The sequence below is a fragment of the Octodon degus genome, unplaced genomic scaffold (genome assembly GCF_000260255.1).
Source record: "Octodon degus isolate 3935 unplaced genomic scaffold, OctDeg1.0 scaffold00144, whole genome shotgun sequence".
Classification (NCBI taxonomy): Eukaryota; Metazoa; Chordata; class Mammalia; order Rodentia; family Octodontidae; genus Octodon; species Octodon degus.
The window spans coordinates 2417006-2440530 of NW_004524720.1; the positions used below are offsets into that span (position 1 = coordinate 2417006).

Consider the following 23525-nt stretch of genomic DNA (forward strand, 5'->3'; position numbering starts at 1 on the left):
CTCACAGGATCTTCCCCACCTAGCATCCACTCTGTCTGTCTGTCCACCATCTGTTTGTCTCCCCCACTCTTCTTCCCTCCCAGGACAGTACTCCCACCTCTGCTGGTCTGTCTGACATTCTTGGTTAAACACAACATGGACCAAAGTGAGTGCCATATTTGAAAAGTGACCAGAGATTGATGTTCGGCTGAATAGTTTCAGTCACTGGCATACCCAAGAAACACGGCTCCTTTTTCACACATTGTATAGTAGTCACAAAAATATCTTAATTATTGATAAATAGCTCTAGGAAAGAACGTTAGAAGTCAGATGAATCCCTCGTCTGTTTATAAATTATGGAGGATATGAAATGCAAAAGCTGCCTTCGTGCAAGTTTTAAATCACAAATTTAAATCCATAAGGAATCTAATAACAAATGTAAAGTGTCTTAAGTTTGTATTAATTTCTTCTTTTACTTGCTGCATCATCTTTGGCACATACAGAGATCTGATTATCTTAGTTGAGGTGGCTTTGTATCTAAGAAGCCCTCCTGAGCTTGTGAGTTGGTAGCCAGCAGCAGAGGGAGGGCCTGAAGTTTTGAGGCTGTGTAGGTTTGATTCTCAGACACTTGGCTATTCAATTTTGCACCAGGAAATGCTGCTGAGAACCCTGCAATTATATGAGGTGTCACTAAGGAGAAGTAAATACTTGAAAAGGAAGAAGAACAGTTGTTTCAGGATTTAAATGTGTGCATTTTTTAAAGTAAAACAACAACATTTTTAAGCAAAATGTTTTGGCCTTAGTTTCCATCTCTAAATAGAAATTACCAACAAGTCATTAAAGTCCTGTCTTCTCATATATTAAGAATTTAAAATGATGTGTCCCCTTTTACTCACCCTGAAGTAAATGCAGTTTGATATTGCTCTTCTGGAAAAATGGGACTATTATTATTTGAATTTCAGAGAAGTGTAAGTGCCCACGAACTGAAGCCTCTTACAGGATATGACTTTTTGGCACATGGCCCTTTCTCTCTCCTCCGTCCCTCCCTCCATCCCTCCCTCCTTCCCTCCCTCCTTCCCTCCTTTCCTCTCTCCTTCTCTCTTTCTTTCGAGCAGGGTCTCACTACACAGCTCAGACTTGTAGTGATCCTCCTGTTTTCAGCCACCCTAGTGCTGGGATTACAGGCATGAGCCACAACACCCAGACTCCATTGCCGGCTCAGCACACCTTAGGGACAGGGCTGGTGCAGCATGTGGTACCAGGGATCATACCCTGGCCCCTGCACTTACCTAAGCAAGCACTTAGTCCGCTGAGCTATACTGCAGGCCTTCTGATTTCTTTCTTACTGTTGTCTGTGATAGCTGAGAGCCTCTTGCTTTGGGAAGCTAGAGCAAAAGTAATGTTGCAGTGTAGCCATCAAAATTGAATTCTCCAATTACACTTAAAATAATTACCTGGGCCCCTGAAGCATTGTTTCATTCAGCTCTGTAAGAGGAAATAGATAGCTTCATTGGAAACCTTGTTTGGTTGAAATCAGATATACTGCTCACTTTTCCATTTTAGAACAGTCATTTGCAGAACACAGTGAGCATGCTCAGATCTTAAAGTGTACCATTACGGTTTGGATGATGCGTCTTAGGTTTGAGAGAATAACAAACTCATATTGTTGCTGCCCTGCTCCGTGCTTACTAACTGTGTGTCTGTACCGTGTCTCTCATTTAGCCTTGCCAAACCGAAGCCCGAGAAGAGATGAACACCAAACCCGGTTCACAATGTCTCGAGCAGCACGTGTTGCACAGTTGTTGTTGTTTTTCTTAAACAAACAATAAATTTACTTTCAATGAATTCTTAGTGGCTGTTGATGAATTTTGTTTATGGTATCAGCGGTTTTGATGGCTAAGTAATTTCCATGTTAACCCATTTGGAACTTCTTGATCTAGATTTCCAGTGTGGGGGTTAAATTACTGCTTCTAAAGGCAGAGGCATTTTTTTCTATCTTTTTTTATTAGCCCCCACCCCCTCCTTAATAGACAACTGTAGTCCTTGCTTGTGGCGTGTTCAGAAATCATCAGCACACACCACCTCAGTATTTCCAAGATCATGTGGTGCGCAGCCGCCAGCTGGATTCCTGCGTAAGGCACCGGCCTGTGGTCACAGGCAGCTGCAGTACACACAGGACAAAGGCAGCGAGCTGTGTGGGTTATCGCCCATCTGGGATGAGATGTGGTGCGGCAAAGATGGATGACCCAGTGGCAGGGCTTCTTTGGCAAGGATTCATTCCTTTCTGGGTTACAGACAGAATACGAAAGACTAGAGAGACACATTTCTGTACTGAGGGAAATCAAAACTAGCATATTCTCAAGTATGTACAACAGGAGCAACTCTGGCCAAAGGTGACCCCAAGGTTTGCTGAAACCACGGGTTCTGAGAGCAGTGCTGCTATAGAAATGGTCCTAGAAAAATGCCTGATCCTTGGTGGCATCTCAGACCCAAACACTGGCACAGATAGAGTACATGCTGCCCTTCCTTTAGAATGAGATTGTGAATTAAATTACTGCTTCAAAACGCAGAGGCCCTCATTTGTGACCCTAGGATTCCAGACAAGGACTCTTTAGTTAGCTGTTTCTGGAAAATGTTAGAATTGAATCTTATAAATAGGAAGGTGAGAGCCATTTGATGAAAGGTCTCCTGGGATTGGGTAGAGTACCTTTGTGAGGATTTTGACTCCTGAAATTCATAGCATTTCAACTCTTGCACTGCACCTCACCTGGGGAACCATCACCTGTATTCTGGTCTGAGGGCCTCAGATTTCAGGGCCTTGAATATGTTTAGGACACAAGCTTAGTTGCCACATGGGTTAATGTGACCAGTTTCACATTCAAAAAATTAAATGGTATTCTATATAATCTGCCAGCAACTTCAAGAATGCAGCTAAAACACACCTATAGGGAACCGCACCTCTAAATGAAACATAGTGGTACCTTGTCATATGAAGAGGAAAAAAAAAGAACGTGAGAAACATGCCTAATTGTGTGTGTTCTATTTGGCAGCTGGTCAGAAAGCTGCTGTGTGTTGAGCACATCCCACCTGGGTTTCTTGGACTAAATCTGGAACATGCAAATCCCAGGAATTTAATGTGTGTATCTTTTAATTTGCATTGAAGAAGAATTTCCCATTTTATAACATGGGAAAGTAAGTGTCAGGCTGACCCCTTAGCAAAAATAAGTCCTGGGATAGCTGGTAGGATATTTTTCAAATGTTCATCTCTTCCTTGTTAACACTTTCCACTAGAGACCTGCCATGTGGCAGCTGACTGGAGAGGAAGAGAGGAGCTGGCAGGGGCAGGAAGCACATCTCGAGGCCTTTCTGGGACTTCTCTTGACATTCCTCAACGTTTCTTTTTCATGGACCTGGGGCCTGAATGCAGAACGCTGTGTCAGGGATGACACCTGCTTCACAGACACTGCAAAGAAAACCTTTCGTACAAGAAATTTTTGACAGTTCTGAGATGCTAAGTCAATTTCAATTCCAGACTGTGTAGAAAATGGAATCTCTCTCTCTTTTTTTTTCCTGCAATTGATGTGAAAATTGAAGGCTAGTGACTATTTACTTTCTAATAATGTAGGATAAATGAATACTATCACACCATTAGAAAGTGTGGTAGAGCCAGGCATGGCTAGTGATATTTGCCACGATGTCTATTGGAAGTGCTGTTTTGATTTTTCTTTTTTCCCCTGAGCACTAGGGGTTGAATCTAGGGGCTCTCTATGAGCTGCAACTTCAACTCTTTAAAAAACAACAATTAGACGTACTTTTTGCTAAGTTACCAACCTGGGCTTGAACTTATGATCCTCCTGCCTTAGCCTCCTAGTATGCTGGGATTACAGACATGCAGTACCTTGCTTGGCTCTGAATGCTTTTATTTGTTACCATCAGAGGTCTTGCATCTTTTACATTAAATGTAATGGACACACATTATTCCTAAATGTATTTTTATTAAGTCATAAATTATTATGCAAAATTAATTGTTTTATCATTTCAGACTGTCTTTTAAAGAATTCACTGAGGGGATGGCTTCTTATATAATGGATGTTGGATGATTCTCCTCTGACCTGTGTTGAATAATAGCTAATTTAGAAACAAAAGACCTAAATCAGATTAAATTTTACATCAGAGTAACGTAACCATGTCTGCCATTGCCTGTTTCCGCTTGCCTTGGGCTTTGTTTTGTTTGTTTTGAGCTTGGGTCACTAGGCCTCTCATGCAGTCAGCCACAGCTGGGGTCCTGGAGGCTTTTGCACCCTCATTCTTGTCCTGCAGCTGTGTTTGGCAGCACTTTCTTCTTGGTCTGTCCTCTGGGCCCTGCTTTTCTATGAATCTTCCTGTCCCCCCACCCCTTCCTCCTCCAGTAGGGAAAGCACTCTTGGCCCTACCGTCCCCTTCCTGCCACTGCCTCTTTCTCCCATGCTCACACTGTGTGACACCTGTGTGTCTGCTCTCGTTCTCTGGAATGTCCTTCTCTGGGTCCTGCATCCCCCCTCTGCCACAGTGCTGGGCACCATGTGCATCCCTGCTGCTCTGAGGGCTTTTCAGGGGGCTGCCTCCTCACTCCACTGGGTTCTCGCCTGCTAATGTCGTTACCCACTTTCCAGGCAACTTCAGGGATCAGTCCTTAGTCCTTTTCTCATCTTTTTGTTTCATTAACATAAAATTTTGATATTACGAGGAGACATGGGCTTCAGGCTCTAAGTACTGTTGATAGGAAATGGCTCCCCATCACGTCCACATGAGCATCTAACTTGCACTCTGGGTTTGTAGACTTAGCCATCTTCATGAGTCCTCACTTCAGATGTTGGTGCCCAAAATGTGACGAGTTCCCACCTCTGTCCCAGATACTTCACACAACTACTCTTCTCCATCTCCTCTTTCTCAGAAAATGGCATCTTGCATTGTACTTGCTTAGCTGCAAAGTCCTCAAGTGATCCCGAACGACTATTTTTCCCTTATGCCACACTTGTGATTTGCCTAGGCACAAAAGCCAAAGCCTCTGTGGTCTGTGCTCAGCCCCTCTCGGTAATCCTAGGACTTTTTGGCTGCTCCTTTGCTGCCACCATGACTACTAAGAACCAGTGTATCACCTAAGAGGCTCAGAAAGGTGGGCCAGGAAGTGGCAAAGGACAACCTTAGATGAGCTGGAAAAGTGGGACTGTTTTGGCTCAAGCCTCCACCTGTTCCCTTTCTGGTCTTTACAGCCATCCTGCTCTCATTCCACCCACCCTGTTTTCCCTGAGGCCAGTGGTCCCAGTGGGCCTTGCTTCAGCCCCATAGTCCCTCAGTGAAGGCGAACCTCAGTCACCTGCAGGGCCCAGGGCTCTGAGTGGCCTCATGCCTCACACTCCTTGCTGGTCACCTTGCTCTTCCTGGACCTGAGGGCTACGTGCCCTTGCCCTTGTGCCGCCCTTGCCTACCATGTCCCTCTCTGACAGCCATGGCTTTATTCTTGGACCTTCAGTGTCTTCATGCAGGTGCCGCTTTCCAGGGGATTGATGCAGAATTCAACACCATAGCCTCCACCTTCATATCTCACTTATTGGCATTGTGTTCCTTATTTGCACTTAGGATGACCTAACAGAATCAGGTATAATACTGAGTTGGCAGAGGTGGGAACTCTTTTCCCTTTCCCTGCTACTGTATCTTTAGCAGACTGGGGCATAACCAGAGCCAGTCCTACTCTGCAGGCTACCTGGCTAAGACCTCACCTCCCTGAAGCCCCAGAAGGCTGCTGTGTGGTTCTGGGCCTATGGAAGTATGTGGGACTGGCCACACCTCTTAGTGTCTGTCACCCAGTGGCTGTGAAGCCCAGGTAATAGGCCCAGTCCCCGGGGTCCTTAGGTTGAAGTGTTGAGACATCAGTTCATACCCTTGGCATGAAGGGGAAATCCTCCCACCATGGCCTGGCAGAACCCAGGGCTGGCAGGAGTGCAGAAGCACAGGCCAAGCTGACATCAGAATCCAGTTTCCCAGTCCTGGAAATTTGTGCACGTGACACAGGAGGTGCAGCTCCTCTGGCTCCTGGAGGGTGCGTGGCAAAGCTCTCATGGCCTCTAGTGCCAGACACGAACACTTCTTTTCTGGATTCTCCTACTCTTCCTTGCAGCTGTCATTAAGTGCTGCTCTATCTCCTCACCTCTGTCATTTTTCGGTGAAGTTCAGATGAAGACAACATCTGTCGAGCAAGTGAATAAATGAAATACATTTCTGGAGTAAGTAATAAGCAGTGCATTTAAGAAAATTCTATCTGGAGTAAGTTGGAAGTTTCTAGCAAATTACGTCAGGGCCATTGTCCCCCTCTTTGGAAGGACATCAGTGCCCAGATCCCTTCTGTCGATGCCATAATTGAGGAGATGATTTTTGTGTTGGCTTGTTGTTGAAGGTACCATTTTCTCGGCCATGAATACCACTAGTGTTTTAAATATTCTCTTGTGCGTCTGACTCACAAAACAGATTCTCGAACTTCAGCTAAATCCTTCCTATTGGGCAATTCATTCCTGATCCCCAAGGCCGAGTGAGGCTTACGTAATTGAGGCAAGACAAGTTTGAGCAAGGAGGTAGTACTTACTTTGCCCATGCATGAATTCCAGGCACTTCTGCTCGTGCAAGCAGGAGAGAGTTGGTGAGTGGCCTCCAGCCCTGCCTCATCCAGAGGTGCATGGCAGCTTCCGCTTTCTCCTGCAGCCTGGGTGCTTCTGAGCACACCTACAAGAGGTACACATTGCCGAGTAATAACAGCCTTGCCTCTTTAGTTTCTTCTTGCAGAACAGCTATAATATTTAAATGGTAATTACATATCCTTCCCTCATAATAATTAGTTTTCAGAAAGGACTTTTACCTTCTGTGTTCATACACAGTTACAGACACTTGGAAATGGGCTGAGTTAGGCACAACTGTCCCTACTTGTGTTTTCTGCTCTCTAGTTAGAGAGTTGTCCACCCCCACTTCTGGGCCCATCTTTCAGATCTGGCAGGGCAGCGTGTCCTTCCGCCTTCTCCACTGCGGCTGGTAGGCGCCAGTCCCAGTCCCTGCATGCTGATGCTTGTAGAAACTAGAAAGAACGTTTTCCCATCACCCATTTGATCTCCATTATAACCCCAGAAGCTGCTATTGTTAAGCCCTGTTTTGTGAGTATAGAAACTAAAATGCAGAGGTTTGGGGTAGTGAGCTCACTCACCGAGTCACCTTGTGACAGAAGGGGAGGCCACACTGGCTGCAAGTTCTGGTGTGCTGAGCCCCGCTCCTCACCACTGTGCCGTGCTCGCTGCTTCTCCTGGCCCTGTGGCTGTACTCTTCTAAAACCTGTGCAGGTGCCGAGAGTGCTGTGAAGTTTGTCACGTGACCTGGTGCTGCTGTTGGGTGTGTGCTGTGAAAAACAGATTCTAGGAGCTCTGGGCCTGGCTCTTAACATGAGATGCTACATGCTACGTGATTCTCTAAATTTTTCCATCTATGTTAGTTTCTCTCCAGGTGTGTCTTTTTCTTTCTTCTTTTTGTTCTTCCTATTTTGCAGAGTAGAGGAAGGCACCCCAAAACTTCACACATATTGCACAACCCCTGTAGCATGAAACTACATTCTACCCGACCCCCATCATTTTTAAGGATGTTACCCAGTGGCCAAGGCCAGGCCCCCTTAGCTAACCTTACTGTTTGTGATGGTGGAGGTCCTACTCTGGAACACTAATGATTTACAAAAAGACAAAGATGAGGTACCAGCTCTCCTGGTTTTCAGGAGGGCCTTAGTGCTCTGAAACTGCTTTGTTCCTGTCCTGTCTTTGTTTGGGTACCCAGAATCCAACTCAGGACCTGGCACTTGCCAGGCAAGTGCTGTGCTGCTGAGCTATGTCCCTCCAGCTTCTTTCCTTTCTTTATGCCCCATTTTCTCTTTTCTTCCTCTGTAACTCTCCGTCCCTCAGGTCATCTACCATTGCTCTCTTATGTTTCCCCTAATCAGAGAAACCTGAGCTCACCCTCCTGATCTCAGGCTCATGCCTGCCATCCTCAGTGCTGCGTGATCCCCTTGAGGTGGGTTTGCTGCCCAGCGAGGTCCCTCAGAGCACACAGATCTCAGAGCCGCTTGGCCTTCTGTTGTGGCCTCTGTGGCTGTCCTTGTAGGCTCTGCCCATGGGCTCATGGTCTTCTACCTTTGATCTGCCCATAGTCCTCAATCCTGGGCCTTTGTGATGTTCCACACCTGCCACATACAGGGAAATAACTTTTTGGACCATCCCTTCTTTCATACGTAATGTTAGCTATTAGAAAAGGATCCCAAGTGCAACCTGCAAAGCTCTAGAATTTCAGGCTTCTTTCCTTTTTTTTCATTGTTTATTTCATTTTAGTGTATAGGGATGAACATTTTTCTATGAAAGTGATGACATTATTTAATTTATGGCAGCATGGGTTGATCTAAAACAGTTACTTTTGAGATGGTAACCTTCAGACCATCCACAAACAGGTGCTCTGATATGGTGGGAAGTATGCTTTGGTCTTCTCTCCCGGGCTTAGCAGCAGCCAGCTGCCAGGTTTGTGATCTTCTGTGCAGGCACTGTTGCCCCGAGCTGTCCTCTGCACGCCGGCCACTGACTTTGACAAAATTGGTTTGACAGCCCTGTCCCTCAGGTGTGCACGTTTGCAGGGAATGGGCAGTTGTGCTTCCTGCTTGGTGCGGAGCGTCCCAGTAACTTTGCTGCCTCTTTTCCAGTTGGCTTTGAGCTGCAGAACCGAGGCGAGTAACCATGGGCAGTGTGGCTGGATCTGGGCCTCCCCCAGAAGGGTGCTTTGCTAGGAGTGGGAGGCTTCCTGCGTGAGGACTCCAGGCCCTGTTGCTTCTGAGGGAACAGCCCCATTCCCCACCTTGCTCAGCTCCTGCTTCTACCCTGCCCTGCCCTCCACAGTGCACCTTAGAAATATCTGTCGCAGGGAGCTGCAGCCACATGAAGTTCTGCCAGCTCTGTGCCCTGACTCACCTGTACAGTAAAATAAAGTTTAGGCATTTTGTTAGTCACCCAGACAAATTATTTCTGGGATGAGCAGGTACATATTTTTCGACCAAGCTTACTGTGGTTAATGTTTTTAGTAATTATGAGGTAAAAACCGTTCATTTCCAAAGTTCAGCAGTTACCTACTGGAGTGTCTGCCTCATCATAGGCCCACGGTGGGTGTTGGGAACTCAGTGGCAGTGCAGCAGAGATGACAGGCCCAGGCCCGTGAGGTATAGGTGCTGCTTCAGTGGGCCTTGGGGACGGGGAGGTGTAGACACTGTTGTGGGAACTCAGGGCAGCAGGCCTAAGCTGGCCCCAGGCGTCTGCCTCCCTCCAGACAAGAACCTTACAGCTGAGATCCAGGGGCTGTTCCGAGTTCGACCTCTGGAGGTGATCATGAGGGAAAGGAGCATTTGTCACCAGTGGAGCTCAACTTTATTTTTAGTATCATCCAGAGTAAGACATACATTTCACCTTGCAATGCAGTGCGCATGCAACACACATAATTTTAGAGATGAGCATTTCATGAAGGAGCCTGTTGCCTGCTCTCTGTGACTCCCTCTGTGGCCCTCTGTGGGAGGGAGGTGGTGAGCAGTGGGTAAGAGTTATGCTGTCCGGCTCCAGATCCCGGCTGTCCACTCAGCCCCGGATTTAGCGCAGATTACTTCTCTGAACTCTGGCATCTCCCTTGTCAAGTGTGCACACCAATGCTGCCTGCCTCAGGGCTGTTTTGAGTCTACAATGAGTGAGTGAATGAATGAATGAATGAATGAATGAATGAATGAATACAGCATTTCACAACTCCTCGTACCAAGTAAGTACTAAGTAGATATTGCCTGCTGCTGTCACCATTATTTTGTAATTCAGTTTTTAGTAATGTTAGCTGAGTCCCACAAAACCAGCATTCAGAACTTTAATGGGTTTGGACAGTCAACTGGAACGACACTGTGTGGTTGCGGAAATCCTCTAGGCTTCCAGGAGTAGGTGGCTTCTCATACCAGACTCAGGACAGAGTGACAGAGTGTGGCCCTTCCCTAAGGGCCATGGGTAGCCATGCAAGAGAACAACTTGATAAAATGAACCATTTTTAGAAAATTGAAAGGTTCTTTTAACCACAGTGCACTGAAAGAACTGCGAACTGTAGGGCTAGGGGGCTGAGAGCTCTGTTAGGGTGCTGTTGCAGACACTGGTGGCCGTGGGGACAGTGGAATCTAGGAACCCCCATTATTTTGTTGGGTGTAGCAAAGAGGGAGGGAAGAGTAAGCAATAATTCCCATAGTTCTGGCCCAATGGGCTGGATAGGTAGTCATGCAGTGTGGAGAAAACACTGAACAGTCAGCAGAGAGAAAGGGGACATGGTGAATCGCATATGTCAGTGACAAGCCCCGATGGGGGTAGCGGCTGGGTACGTGAGAGGTTTGGAAGTACCAGAGGTGTGAGTAGCTACTTGAAACCACGGCAGTGTGCCTGGAGGGGCTGGCAGAGAAATATGTGTGCCGGCAGCCGTAGCAAGCAGAGGCCGTGGATCTGAGTACCCTCCGTGTACCTCCGTGTACCCTCTGTGTACCTTCCCGGAGGAGGAAGCCAAAGAGCTGGGCCATAGCTCAGGGTGAAGGCCTTGTGCCACCTCCAGTACTGCAGGCGAGGAAAACCCCTGCGGTGGCTGCTGCTGCTGGCTCTCTGACCCCATCTTCCCTTCAGTCGAATTCTGCTTTCACTGTTTTCCTTTTCTCTCCTGTGCTGGCAGCTGTGGAACTGTGGTGCCCAGGACTTCCCAGAGGTGGCTGGGGGGCAGGAGTCCCCTGGCTGGTGCACTCCTAAGTCAGCACCAGGTTCCAGATTTCAGTTGTGCTCACACAACAAGAAAAGTACTTAGGTTAGATAAGTACCTCCTGCAATTTTTCTCCTACACCAAATTTACCTTTCTTGAAAAGCTTTTTGGTAAACATTGTAATATTGAACCACCCTAATGGATGACCAGGGGACCTCACTCTACCTGTGTATGCTTTTAGACAGTTGTCTGAGCCTCTGTTTTCCCCAAGCACCGTGAATGCCCCTCTTCCTTTGGCTTCAAAAACTTGCAATAACTTGTGATTTGCAGATAACAAAGGCCAGCATCTTGTATTCTGCCAAGTTCATGTAAAGTTCTTGGCTTCCTCAAACTGCCAGCACTTTGCTGTGAACTACCAAAACGAGTGTACTGAACATACTCATGATTTTCACTTGCACACTTTTTCTAAAGGGCTTCTTGCCTAGATGCATCTTTGAAAAAAAATTAGGACTTTTATATGCATTTTTAATTTCACAAAATATATCTTATATACTTTAATGTCGTTGCTTTGAAAAAAATTAGTTTCTTTCTGGAAATGTATTTCCCAGGAGAGTCTAGAATTCTGTGTGTTTTTTCCCTTGGCACAATTTTTACTTCTAGTTTCAGTAGTGAAGCATTATAAGCTGTTACTATTTAAAAGGTAGAAAAGGTAACAAGTATCCTGCTTGCTAGTAGCTAACACTGCAATCTTTAAATGGATCACCATTAAGATTTTAGGTCTCCCTTCTCAACTTTAGAGAACAAATAGAAAATATAATACTTTTCCTATGAGACTCTTTTTGGAAAGTTTCTCGATGCTAGCATACATATTTTTCCCATTTGGATGTTACTGTCTTTATTCTCAGCATTGTATGCCTTTTACTCTTTGATTAGGCCACTGTATTCAGACTATCCAAACCCTTTATTTTTCTTATGTAATGGATGCAAGTTCTCTAAGTTACTGGTGCAGAATTTTGTGTTATTTGCATGAAGGACAGTCAGCAATGGAGAGGGACCTTTGTCTATAGGAGTCACCTCCATTGCCCTCTGTCCATGCATGGGCAGGCAGCTGTCTGGTTAGAAAAGGCTCTTCGGACCGTTAGCCAGGATGAGGAGGGTGGAAGCTGGCTGTCCGCACACCCGCAGATGCCCAGATAGCACCGGAAACAATAGAGAGGAAATGAAAATCGTCTCTGACTCTTGGATTGTTGCTTTCACACTGAAAGTCTCTGTCAGCTGGGCCAGCGGCATGGGGGATGATAGGCTTTGCCTTGGTGTTTTTTCAGTTGTTTCAATTAATCTGTTCTACATCCTGGGGAGGCTGCTGGCTCTTCCCCACCTCATCCCCGACCCCCCAGGTTGCCTGTGAGGGCAATGTGTGGAGGAGAAAATGGGTTGCTGGGTGCCGGAGGACTGACCTGAAGAGGTATCAACCTGAGAATAGGGTCATTTACCGAGATATTACAGAGAAACACTCTCATCCCTCACTGGGAAGCTGAGTGCTTCAAAGCAAATGCTGCTGCTTTTTTTTTTTTTTTCTTTCTTACCTGCATGGCTGTATCTGTGAGGAAGCTTGGTGAAGGCATCCTGGATCCCCAACAACTGTGCCTTAAACAAAGCAAGCTTTATTTTCTCCTGCTAACGGAAGTCTGGAGATTGGCACCCCAAGGCCCTGGTGATGGTACCAGAGTACTATCAGTGTCGCTACATCCTTAATATGCATTTTACTATTTGGTAAATAGTAGTAAAAATAGAAAGTATGCCATTCGCCATCTTATCTCTTTCTAAAGGTATAGTTCAGTGGCACTTACTTCAAGCACACGCATGTTGTCGCCCAAACTGTCCCACTGTCCATTCTGGAATCATCTCATCTCCAGAACTACTGCTCTGTGCCCACTAAATCTTAACCCCCAGCACTAACCCGTGGAAGGCAGTGCAGCTCCCATCGAAACTGCGCTGTTCTCCCAAACACAGGGACTGGGTGTGGGCCTGACAGAGCAAGCTCTCAGACCCAGTGCGCTTGGGAGAGAACAGTGGCTGTTGGGTGTGGAAGATTTCTGCCTGGAATGGCTGTGCAGTCTAAATGTGATTGCTTTTAATCTTTGGTACTGTACTTTTAATGGATAACATTTTTATTATAACTGGATAGCATCATTTATCACAGAAGTAACCGTGATTTTCAGGTTTTGGAGTACAAGCTTTGAATTGCAGGTTGTGATGTTGGCTAGACTGGCTTGGTGCCTCTGCGGCGACATTTCCAGATGTGTTCTTGTTCTAGCATGCTCTTTTGTGTTCTGGGTTCCAATGCTGCAACATGCCAGATCATGTCATCTGCATTCTGCACGCAGCCCTAAGCCTCTCATTAGAGGAAGACTTCCTTCTCTAGTCCAGAGGAAATAGTGCTGACGTGTATGCATCTAAAGATCAGTACTCTGGCCCAGGGAGATCGCTCAGCAGCATAAATGCCTGCCTGGCAAATGCAAGGTCCCGACTTGGATCACCGTACTGGAAAAAAAAAAAATCAGTATTCTTAGCACTGTTCTTTCAATCAAATCCTCTCCTCTGCCCTCTCGCTCCCTCCCTCTCTCCATTTTCCTCTCTCCCTCAGTTTCCCTCTCTCTCTCTCTCCTTCTCTCTCCCTCCCTTCCTTCTTTCCTTCCTGCTCCTTTTTTCCTTTGTTCTGTCTCTGTGTCTGTCTGTCTGTCTCTCTCTCCCCCCTCCCTCTCTCTCACCCTGAGAATTGAACCCAGAGAACACTGAGCTATAGCCCCAGCATTACCCCCTCCTTTTTTGAGACAAGGTCTTGTTGAATCATCAAGATTGGCCTCCTACATGCAATTCTGTTGTTTGAGCCTCGAGTTGCTTGGTTTACAGTATCTTAACCCTAGCCAAGTAGTTGTCAGTTTCTAGCACTTTGCATTGTAGATGTTTGTTAGTGTCTGACATTTTTTATTTGTCACAAGAGAGAAGAGACACTATTCAAACCTAGTAGATAGAAGATATGGAGGCTGCTATACATTCTGTGATGCATAAAGGTCCTTCCATGACAGAGGATTACGTGACCCCAAATTCCAGTAGTGCTGAGGTTGACAACATCTGCCCCATCTATCTCAGCTGCCAGGGAGAGCTTCTAATTGAGCTTTTATCTTCAGGTGTTACCCAAGTGCTTTGGTGTTTTTAATGTCTGATTATTTTCAAGTCCCCAGCAGCAGCAGGGAGTGATGACGACTCCGCGTGGAGGTGCAGGTGTATTTCTCCAAGATGCTTGAGAGTCGCCATTTTGTTCATTGCTTTAAAGAATTTTACAGTCCATTTGGTTTTATACCACTTTTGGTTTCTACCTGGTAATCTTAATTTTTTTCTTTGGGTGAAATTTTAATGTAATAAATAGAGATTTTATTTCCTGAACTCCTAACATGTAAGTCAACATGGAGAGTCCAGTTATGTGGAAGAGTAGAGGTCAGTCTCGGAGGAGAGAATTCCGTACTAGGAAGAAGTTAAGGTTTAAGAGTGTGAAGCGCCCTTTCCCAAGCCAGCCCCATCGCGTGTGAAGCTTGACTATACCAGCCTCAGTCATTTCCACTTTCTTGACATTTAATTCAAGAACTAAATAAAATAGTCACATGGGAAGCTTTTAAAATTTTAAGGTGCTCTGTGTGTTAGTTCATGTTATTTGTTCTTTTCTTGTGGGGCTTCTCTTTTGTTTAATTATTCCTGGGTTATTTTTAGATAGATAATCTGAACTCATTGACTAACAATGATATGTGGGCTGGGGGCGGCAGTGCATTCCTGTAATCCCAGCACTCTTGGAAACTGAGGCAGAAGGACTGAAATTTCAAGGCCAAGCCTGAGCAGCTTATCAAGACCCCCCACCCCAAGAGTTAGCAAGACCCTGTCTCAAAATAAGAAATTAAAAAGAGCTGCCAAAGACCCCAGGTTGAATGACAGTACTACAGAAAACAAACAAACAAACAAACAAAAAACAAAACCTCCAAGATATATGGGTATTATGTACCCTTTGGAATCTATATACATGCATTCTAAATGAAATCTGGTTTACCAATGGACCATGATTGCACACACTAGTGTAGACAAGACAGTTTCTCATAGCAGTCAGGCAGAGTGACAGTGATTCCCTGTGAGTCCCAGCTAGGACTGGTAAGACGGGTCCTCCAGACTGACAGCCGTGCTTTGGCCTCCGCTTCTAGCATGGCGTCTTGGCTAGCACCGTGAGCTCTCACAGAGCAGCCCCCTTTGTGATCGCCAGTGAGTCAGCCCAGCGCCTGAGACCATGCAGCCTGCAGTGCGGATGCAACTGTCCCGAGAAGATGGAAATGACTCGGAATGAGGCCAGAGCACAAATCAACAAGTTCTATATTTGAACATATGTTGAACTATTTGGGCAAAGAAGGAAGAACATGGTGATTTGACATTTGTCAAATTTCATGCTCCCTCTTCTTTGAGGGGCAAAGAAGAGACAGCTTGCAGAGGAGACAGTGAACCCATTTCCTGGTTTAATCCTTTGTTATTCCATCCCTGAAACCATGCCAGGACTGCATACTAGTGGCCTGTTGGGCTCTTCCCGGTAGCTGAGTCATAAGTAATATCCAAAACTGTGAAGCCGCTTATCTGGAAAAGAGCTTTTGCCAGGACTTGGGGTCATCGCATCATTCATCGTATCTGTTACACTTTCCAGGACTTGGGATGCAAAGTGCAAGCACCAAAGATGATTTAAGCCAACCATGTGCCCTCTAGCCCGTTGTTCTTTCAGAGGGTGGCTTGGTTTCCAAGGCTGGCTGGTGGGTGTCTGCGCCATCTTGCCTTGGGCAGTCAGCTGCCTCTGCGGGACTCCCCTGCTCTTCCTTATTCTTGGAATGAAGCGTGGCTTCTGCTTCCTGGCAGTTAGCCTGCAGAGCTGGTCTGCAGGGCCTTGTAGAAATAGCAGCTCTTAAAATTGTATCTGAATATGCAAATCAACTTAAAGATAAAACCTAAAACTCCACACCCCTTAATTTACTCTGTAGAGAGCGTTCTCTAAGAAATGTGAATCAACAGAAATTGTTTTTTATAATCGACAGAAAAAAGTGCTGACCGACATCTTAACTTTACAGATAATGAGCTCTTTGGGGAAGTTTTCATCTTTCAAAGTTTGCAGGAGCTACACAAAAATTCTAAGACTTTTTTTTTCAAACTTCAGTGACCATTTTATCTTTCTGTGTGACTTTCATCTACTCTAGAAGCACAGGAGAACAAGAAAGCACTTGAGGGTGTTTCCGCAGCTGTAACTAACGTCTCTTTATATCAGTGATTAAAACATGCAGTTTGGTTCCCAGTGCATATTTAATTGAGGTCACATTCCTAACTGATAAAAACAATCTTTGTGGGTGCATGTGTTAGCATCATATCGGGTACATTTTCTGCCTGGATGCCAGTTTGGGTGTCAGACAGGCAAAAACGAAAAGGAATTGCTAGGATTCTCTTTGTTACTGACAACTCCTTATTCTTTGTCCTAACAGCGAAAGGTGTGTAGTAAAATACCTATCTGCCTTTTCCTTCTTCTTTCAAATGTCCCTTGAAATGAATGTGTTTTCTGTGACTTAAGTTGTATCAGCATTTCTTATAGGGACCGCCTTCTGGGGCAGGAGCACTTGCGAGATTGTTCCCCATTCCTTAGGAAAAGGAAAACCATGGAAACCAGATGTAGGGTATGATTATTTGCCTCTGACCCGGGAAAGTGTTGGGTTGAACAAAAGAAGCTTAATAGAAATGCTCAAATTGACCCTTCTCATCACTTGGGCTGCTTTGAGCCCAATCAATCTCTCATTATTATCAGAGTTATTCGCGCAAAGGCAGCAGTGATAGTGTTTTTCATAATCACTCCTTGAGTCAAATGTAATTTGCAATTTGTGGCATTGTATTATGAAACAATAATGCATTAAAATGAGCAGAGCAAGAAGTGGGAGTGTGGTGCTGGAGAAAAGACCCAGCAACGGAGTCAGTAAAAGGCACTTTCCAAATCAGTTTAGGCAGACACGACTGATTTCATCCCCAAATTAAGCACGTAGAAAAATCAGAATTATGTGCTGGTTTTGCTGAGTTCAACTCTGTGTGAGGGTGTGTATATGATTATAATAAAGTACAGTTAGAGGAGCACCAAAATGCAACTTGCGTGCTATTGGCAGTTGGATCTTGGGAGTTGTGGGGTTAGTGTGCTTTGATTACCTGTGTGGGTACGATTTGAAGAACGACATAAAGGGTGGGGCAAGCCTTATAAAAATGTGGTAGGGGGCATGAATTACTAATAGACCTCTTTTTACAAAGAGGGAGTCTCTTTGCTCCCAGAAACCGTCTTGGGGTCTGAGAATTGGCTGACCCTTGAAGAGCTTCACCATCATAAGGGAAATACACTTTGACTCCTATCTCATCACCTTACTAAATGATTTTAAGTATAGGTTACAAAAATTATTTCTGTTATTACCCATGTATCTAGTGTTCAGAGGGATCACTGTGTTTGCCCCCTCTTGAGTCTTTGTGTCTGAATCTCGCAGGTGTTTTTTTTTTTTTTTTTGTTTTGTTTCTTTTGTGTGTTTGGCATTTATCTTTTTAGATCTTTGGGGCTTACAGTGATTCTTACAGAGCTGAAGTTGATTCTGTGCTGGGTGTCCCCCTTCCTACTCTCTTTTCAATTACTGTTTTAATAGTTCCTGATTCCATTCTCTTCTAGGATTTCTGAAGTGTCTGTTTTGGAGCCCCATCAGTACACCCTTGATTAGCAGCAGAGGCTGCACCAGGGTTAGCAGTGTACTTGTGGGGACACTGAGAGGGATTCCTGAAAAGGATATGCTGTCCAGGAAGGGTACGTGGTACATCTCAGGCTGGTGGAGTTTTCTTAAGGAGAAGCTACTTTTTCTTCTTTTTTAAAAAAAGTCACTTTTTTTTCTTGCATACCAAGCAACACAAATTTAGTTTATTAAATCTAATCAGACTACTAGCCCTGATGAAAACTGTACACAATCAAATAATGATTCTCAAGTTGGTAAATTTCCTCCTAAAGAGAACCCCTGCTAAAATCCATAGATTTAAAACTGCACCCCATCTTACAAAAGCACTGTCAAGTTGCCATGTAGCCTTTCTCTCAGCCTCCCTTCTCATCATTGTTGATTACCAAGATGTTTCTTGCCTAAATAGGCGCTTTCTGCTTTTCATAATCAGCCTCCTTTCCCTTGATTCCTCCAGCGTTGCCACAATCTACTGCTGAGCAAATCAGGGCGCTTTCATGGCAGCAGTTTCTTAAAATGTCACTAAAATCTGGACGATCCTGAGCAGGGGGTACAGAATAGAAGTGACTTATTTCTTCTTCTCCTTCCTATTTGTAAAATGGAGTCTGAGGAACAAAAAACTGTGACGAAAACCAAGAGCATGTGATTACAAAAGATAAACGCTTGCGGGGCGTTCCATCCTGTTTCACCCTCTGAATGGATTTGGGCAGTTTGACACGCTCCTGCTGTTGCCTGACAGTATTTGAATATGCCAGGACAGATGATGTTAGCATTTGGAGTGTCACTGCATTTAGAAATGTTGGCAGTGTCCCATGCATGGGTATGGGGGTAGTTTTTTCTTTTTTATGATCCCTTCTAATGGTGAGGAGCATTTCTTGACATTATGTTCAGTTTCTCAGTCTTTAAAGACAAATTCCATTCAGGATGCATGTCCCCTAGACCTGAATGCTGCAAGCTGTGCAATATTTGTCACAGTTATTGAAACACAGACTTTATTAATTAGCTGCCTGAGTGTAAAGGCATACTGGGCCTGCCTTTGGTTTGGAAGCCTTTTGGGATTGGGGGAGGAGTGAAGAGATTCTGGGAGGGGCGAAGAATCTGAAGTCTGGCTTTGCCACTCAGGTGCTCTGTGACCCAAGGTGTCACTCTACTCCTCTGTGCTTCCCCTGAACAGAAGAATGACAACACCCATCTCACCCGCTGGCAGAGCGCATCAATAATATAAAGTACATAATAAGAATTCAATAATTCTCGTTAAACGTAATTAAATAATCAAAAGAGCATTCATCAGGTGCTCAATTATATGCCTCACTTAGGAATTACACAGAGTGAACTTTGTGTATCTTGGAATTTCATTTTCTCTGAGAAGTGCACAGTATCAGGCCCAATGAGATCCCTAAACTAGCTCTGAGGTGGCCCGAACTCTCGTCCCAGCTTAGGATGTGACTTGGAGCTGTTCTTATTTCCAGGCCTTGTTTTTTTTTTTTTCTCCATTAACTGTTGACTTTGGATGAGGAAACTGATCCTTTGATTTTCAGAAATATATGAACATACATAGTATCTTCAGTGCATAAGAGGGTAAGAGGACAGTCTGCAAAGTGAGATAAAGTCACTGGGAGTTGGGAAAAGTGTGACTTCAAGGACTTTATAGGAGTGACATTAAGACTCATGCTTTGCCGTGACTTGAATGAACAGTGTGTTCCAAGCCACACAGATAGTTGGCCTGGGGCCTGGGAGGGCTGGTCCAGGGCTTTGCTGTCCGGATCTTGTGGCGGCTTGCTGAGCAGCTGGTATTTCCCAGGTTCCTTAGGGCAGTCGGCAGCTTAGTCGCTGCAGGTGCTGATCAAAGCCAGGTCCTGGGGTCCTGCGTGAACATGTGTGTCTACCAGCAGCCCTCCTGGGAGCCCCACAAGAGAAAATGAGTCCCTGGGTCTGAGGGTGTAGTGTGGCAGCAGAGCACTGGCCTCACGGGCACAAAGCTCTGGTTCTATCTCAGCACTACAGAAAAAAGGGGGAAGAAATAGGAAATAAATCCCTGAAGAGAGGAAGTGATAGAATGAGCCACATGGCAGTGTGGATAGGAGAAATGAGGAGCAAAATATAGGACAGGCTGCTGCGGTGCATGACTGTTGGTGACTCCAGGAGTCGCCTCGCAGAGCTTGCCAGGGGCCTAACGGGGGCCGTAGTTTCGGTTCTGATCTGTGCTTCTCAGCCAAGCAGGGTCACTTTTGCTAAGTGTTTCTACGGGTAAATAGTGAGATGTGTAGCCAAGCCCTTCACAGGCGTGAAGTCCTGTGTGACCAGGTGGGAAACACCACACTTCACCGACATCGCAGGACGGTTTTTGAAGAAAATCTTGCATTAAAAGTTAGTGCTGAAAGCCTAGCACATAATTGATTCTGGATATCCTGCCCATCTATTTTTAATCATGGCAGCAGATTTTTAAGACTTTCTTTTAGTGTATCATATTTTTAATATGGCATTAGGAAAAGTCTTTTCATTATAAAACAAATTACATTTTAATTTTATTTATAACTACATGCAGTATGTTATCCTTCAGCATAATTTTTTCTAAAGACCTAATTTTAGTAGCAGTACAAATATTCCAATCTAAATGGTAAACTATTTCAGCAGTATTTATACTGTGGAGATATGTTAATTTACTAAAACATAAAAAAGGTTCATTTTAAAAATTTTTTGACTATTGTTAGTGTCTATTTGCAGCGCAGGATGACTGCACTCGTCGTTAGGACTTGGTACATGTGTGTATCATGTTTCAGTTCTTTTTTCCCCTTCTCTCTACCTGCCTGCTATTTTGCTAATGTAAAATTCATTGATGTATCTTCTAAGATCTTCTAAAGTTAATTGTAATACATACAGATTAAGAACCTAACTAGTAGACAAAAAACATATAAGACAGTGGTACTAAGTCAAAGTTCAAACTTATATATATTTTCCACACTGAATTACAATACTTTTCTTTTTTTCCTATTTGCCATTTCATGATGTACATAATAAATACATACAGTGTTCGTATGAAAGAAGTCAGGTGATATTTTAAGCTTTTGTGTCTGAGTCACTTTTTTTAACCTTGTAATCCCCAGGTGTGTCCAGTTTTCCTAGAAATGACTCATGCTTGTCCTCCATGGCAGAGCCGTCTCCATTGTGCACAAATGCCAGCTTTTCTTTATCCACTCACAGTTGGTGGACTTACAGGCTGAAAATAAGACGTAGCTGTTCTTCACTGTGCTGCTATACGTGTGGGTATTTGCACATTGCCGTGGCATGATGTCTGTAACTCTATGGGGAAGAGACCTGGAATGGGAATAGCTGGGTCAAATGGAATTTCCACTTTTAGTTTTTGAAGAATCTCCATATGTACTTCCATAGTGACTATATCAGTATATACTCCCGCCAACAGTGTAGAAGCGTTCTTTTATGGCCACAGCCTGGCTAGCATTTGTTACTGGTTGATTTTTTGATAGTAGCCATTCTTTCTGGAGGGAAATGGAAGCTAAGTGTTGTTCTAACTTGATCTTTCTTGAATAGCCAGCAGTGTTGAACTTTTTTATGTGTTCATTGACCATTTAGGGGCCAGGAAGATAGCCTAGCACGCATAGCATCTGCCTGGCAAATGTGAGGTCGTGAGTTTGATTCCTGGTACCAAAAAAAAAAAAAAAGAATTCATTGGCTGTTTATAGTTTTCCATCTGACAAGTGTCTGTTCATTTCAGATGCCCATTTCTAGATTGTATCTTCAAGCTTGAGTCTTAATTTTTTTTCTTTTCTTTCTTTCTTTCTTTTTTTTTTTTTTTTTTTTTTTGAGTTCTTTATGTACGCTAGATATTAGTCATTTGTCTGAGGAGCAGCAGGCAAAACTTTTGCCCATTCTGTGGACTGTCTCTTCCCGCTGATTTCCTTTGCTGTGTGACACTTGTTAATGTGATGTGATTCCCTTTATGGGTCCTTTGTACTATTTCTTGTGTAACTAGAGTTTTATTCAGAAAGTCTTTGCTTGAACCTTTGTGTTCCATCAGATTGTTTCTGTTCCAGTGTTTATGTCTTTGAGCCACTTTTATTTTAATTTAGTACATGGTGAGAGATATGGTTTAGTTCAACCTTTGGCATGTGGAAAGCCAGTTTTCCCAGCACCGTTTATTAAAGAGGCTCTCTGTCTTCCAGAGAAGATACATGGCCCCTTTATTCAGAATAACACAGCTGAGTGTGCCTGGAATTGGTTTTGTATCTTCTGTTCTGTTCCAGTGACTTGCAAGTCTGCTGTTATTGTTGTTGTTGTTTTGATTTTTTTTTCCTTACCATGACCATACTGTTTTTATCCTATAACTTTACAAATTAAAGTCAGGAATTGTGACACCCCCTGGCCTGCCCTTGTTGCCCTGAATTACTGTTACTATTCTAGAATTTTTCCAGTTCCAAATGAATTTTAGGGTGCCTCCAATTCTGCAAGGAATGTTATTGGCATTTTGATTGGGATTACATTAGAATTACATAACATTTTTGGAAGTATGGCCATAAAATGATGATTTAATTGCTATGAAACCCAACAATAATTTTTCTTTTCCCTCCTTTTTTTCTTGCTCCCTTATTCCCTTCCTCCTTCCTTCCTTCCTTCCTTCCTTCCTTCCTTCCTTCCTTCCTTCCTTCCTTCCTTCTTTTGTTGTTGTTGCTTTGAGACAACAGTTTGGCCTTAAATCCGCTGTGTATCCCAGGCTGACCTTAAACTGTAAGTCTCCTGTCTCTGCCTTCCGAGTTCTGGGTTTACAGCAATATACCACAATACCTGATCGGTAATTAATTTTTAATAACAACTCTTCTATGTAAACATGATTGAATTTGTCTCCAGCCTTTGTCACAGCTCTGTCCACTCTGCTGTCTCTGCTCATCAAGAGGCGCGGGTCTCTGCCATCGTCGTCCATGCACAATAGATGAGGTTGATGTGGCAGATAGCGCTGAGTTCATTTCACCTCAATACATCACAGTAAAACCCATTTAGCAGATTACCTTGAGATTACTTTAGCCAAGCACAAACATTCCTGAATCTTTAATAAGGAAAACCGTATATTTCAGGGATGTCACAATCAGCTCCCATCTAGAAAAGACCAGGCTCATTGCTACGTCTTTCTGTGGGGTTTTCCATGGAGCACAGACATCTTTTGCACTGGACTTCTCCCATTTGACATGCCTGTACAGCAGTTGCCTAACACCTTTCCCCCAAGCTCTTTATTTTACCTTTATTCCTCTATTTCTTGTGCTGGTGTGTCCCAAGGTGTGACTGGCAAAGTCCTCCCAGACACTGGGCCAGGGGTTTCTTGGCCTCTGCCTCACACCACAGGTGGCAGCATTTGGAATTTGCTTTCCAAGTGCTCTCAGCTGGGAGTGCATGCGCCTCCAGACCTTCTGGTCCAGGATTTCTCCAGCTGTGCCATTGCTTAGACAGTGACCCATCTGACATTCATGCCCCAGTAGCTTTTAGAAGACATTAATATAAAAGTAATTGATCCTTTCCAATTTGTTAAGCATTTTGCTAGTGAGGGATTACCCTCCCAGGTTGATAATGGATTTGATCTGTGAACCTCACATTGCCAGTCCATGTAGCCAGGTTTTTGCAGTGATTTTCTCTGCCTTTGCAGGAAGAATTAAGCAACTGTAAATGAAGAAGCACACTAAACCAGGTGCTATAGCACATGCCTGTACTTTCAGCTACTTGGGAGGCTGAGGCAGGAGAGCACAAGTTTGAGACCAGGCAGTACAACTTAGGGACACCACATCTCAAAAAGAAAATTTAAAAGAAGAGCTGGGGATGTGGCCCAGCTCACCCTGGGTTCAGTCCCCAGTCCTGGAGGTGAGAGGGATAGAAACAGACTAGAATATCTTGTCAATTACAGTGAGTGTAGGTAAAGATATA

The 23525-nt window shown here is 44.4% G+C and overlaps 1 protein-coding gene across 14 annotated transcripts in view; it reads left to right on the top strand.

Moving 5' to 3' along the window:
* The window catches only part of Pard3 (par-3 family cell polarity regulator), a 543836-nt gene that overhangs the window by 343220 nt on the left and 177091 nt on the right, over nucleotides 1–23525 (top strand). For 2 of the 14 annotated variants that reach the window (XM_004641848.2, XM_023701949.1), the window contains exon 19: nucleotides 1702–1796. The exons of 11 other annotated variants lie outside the window; for them this stretch is intronic. In XM_004641848.2, the coding sequence (XP_004641905.1) occupies nucleotides 1702–1732 (31 nt within the window). In that variant the 3' untranslated portion in view covers nucleotides 1733–1796. Of the gene's footprint in view, nucleotides 1–1701; nucleotides 1827–23525 lie in introns of those variants that run through there. One more of the 14 variants, XM_004641845.1, reaches the window with a different exon arrangement.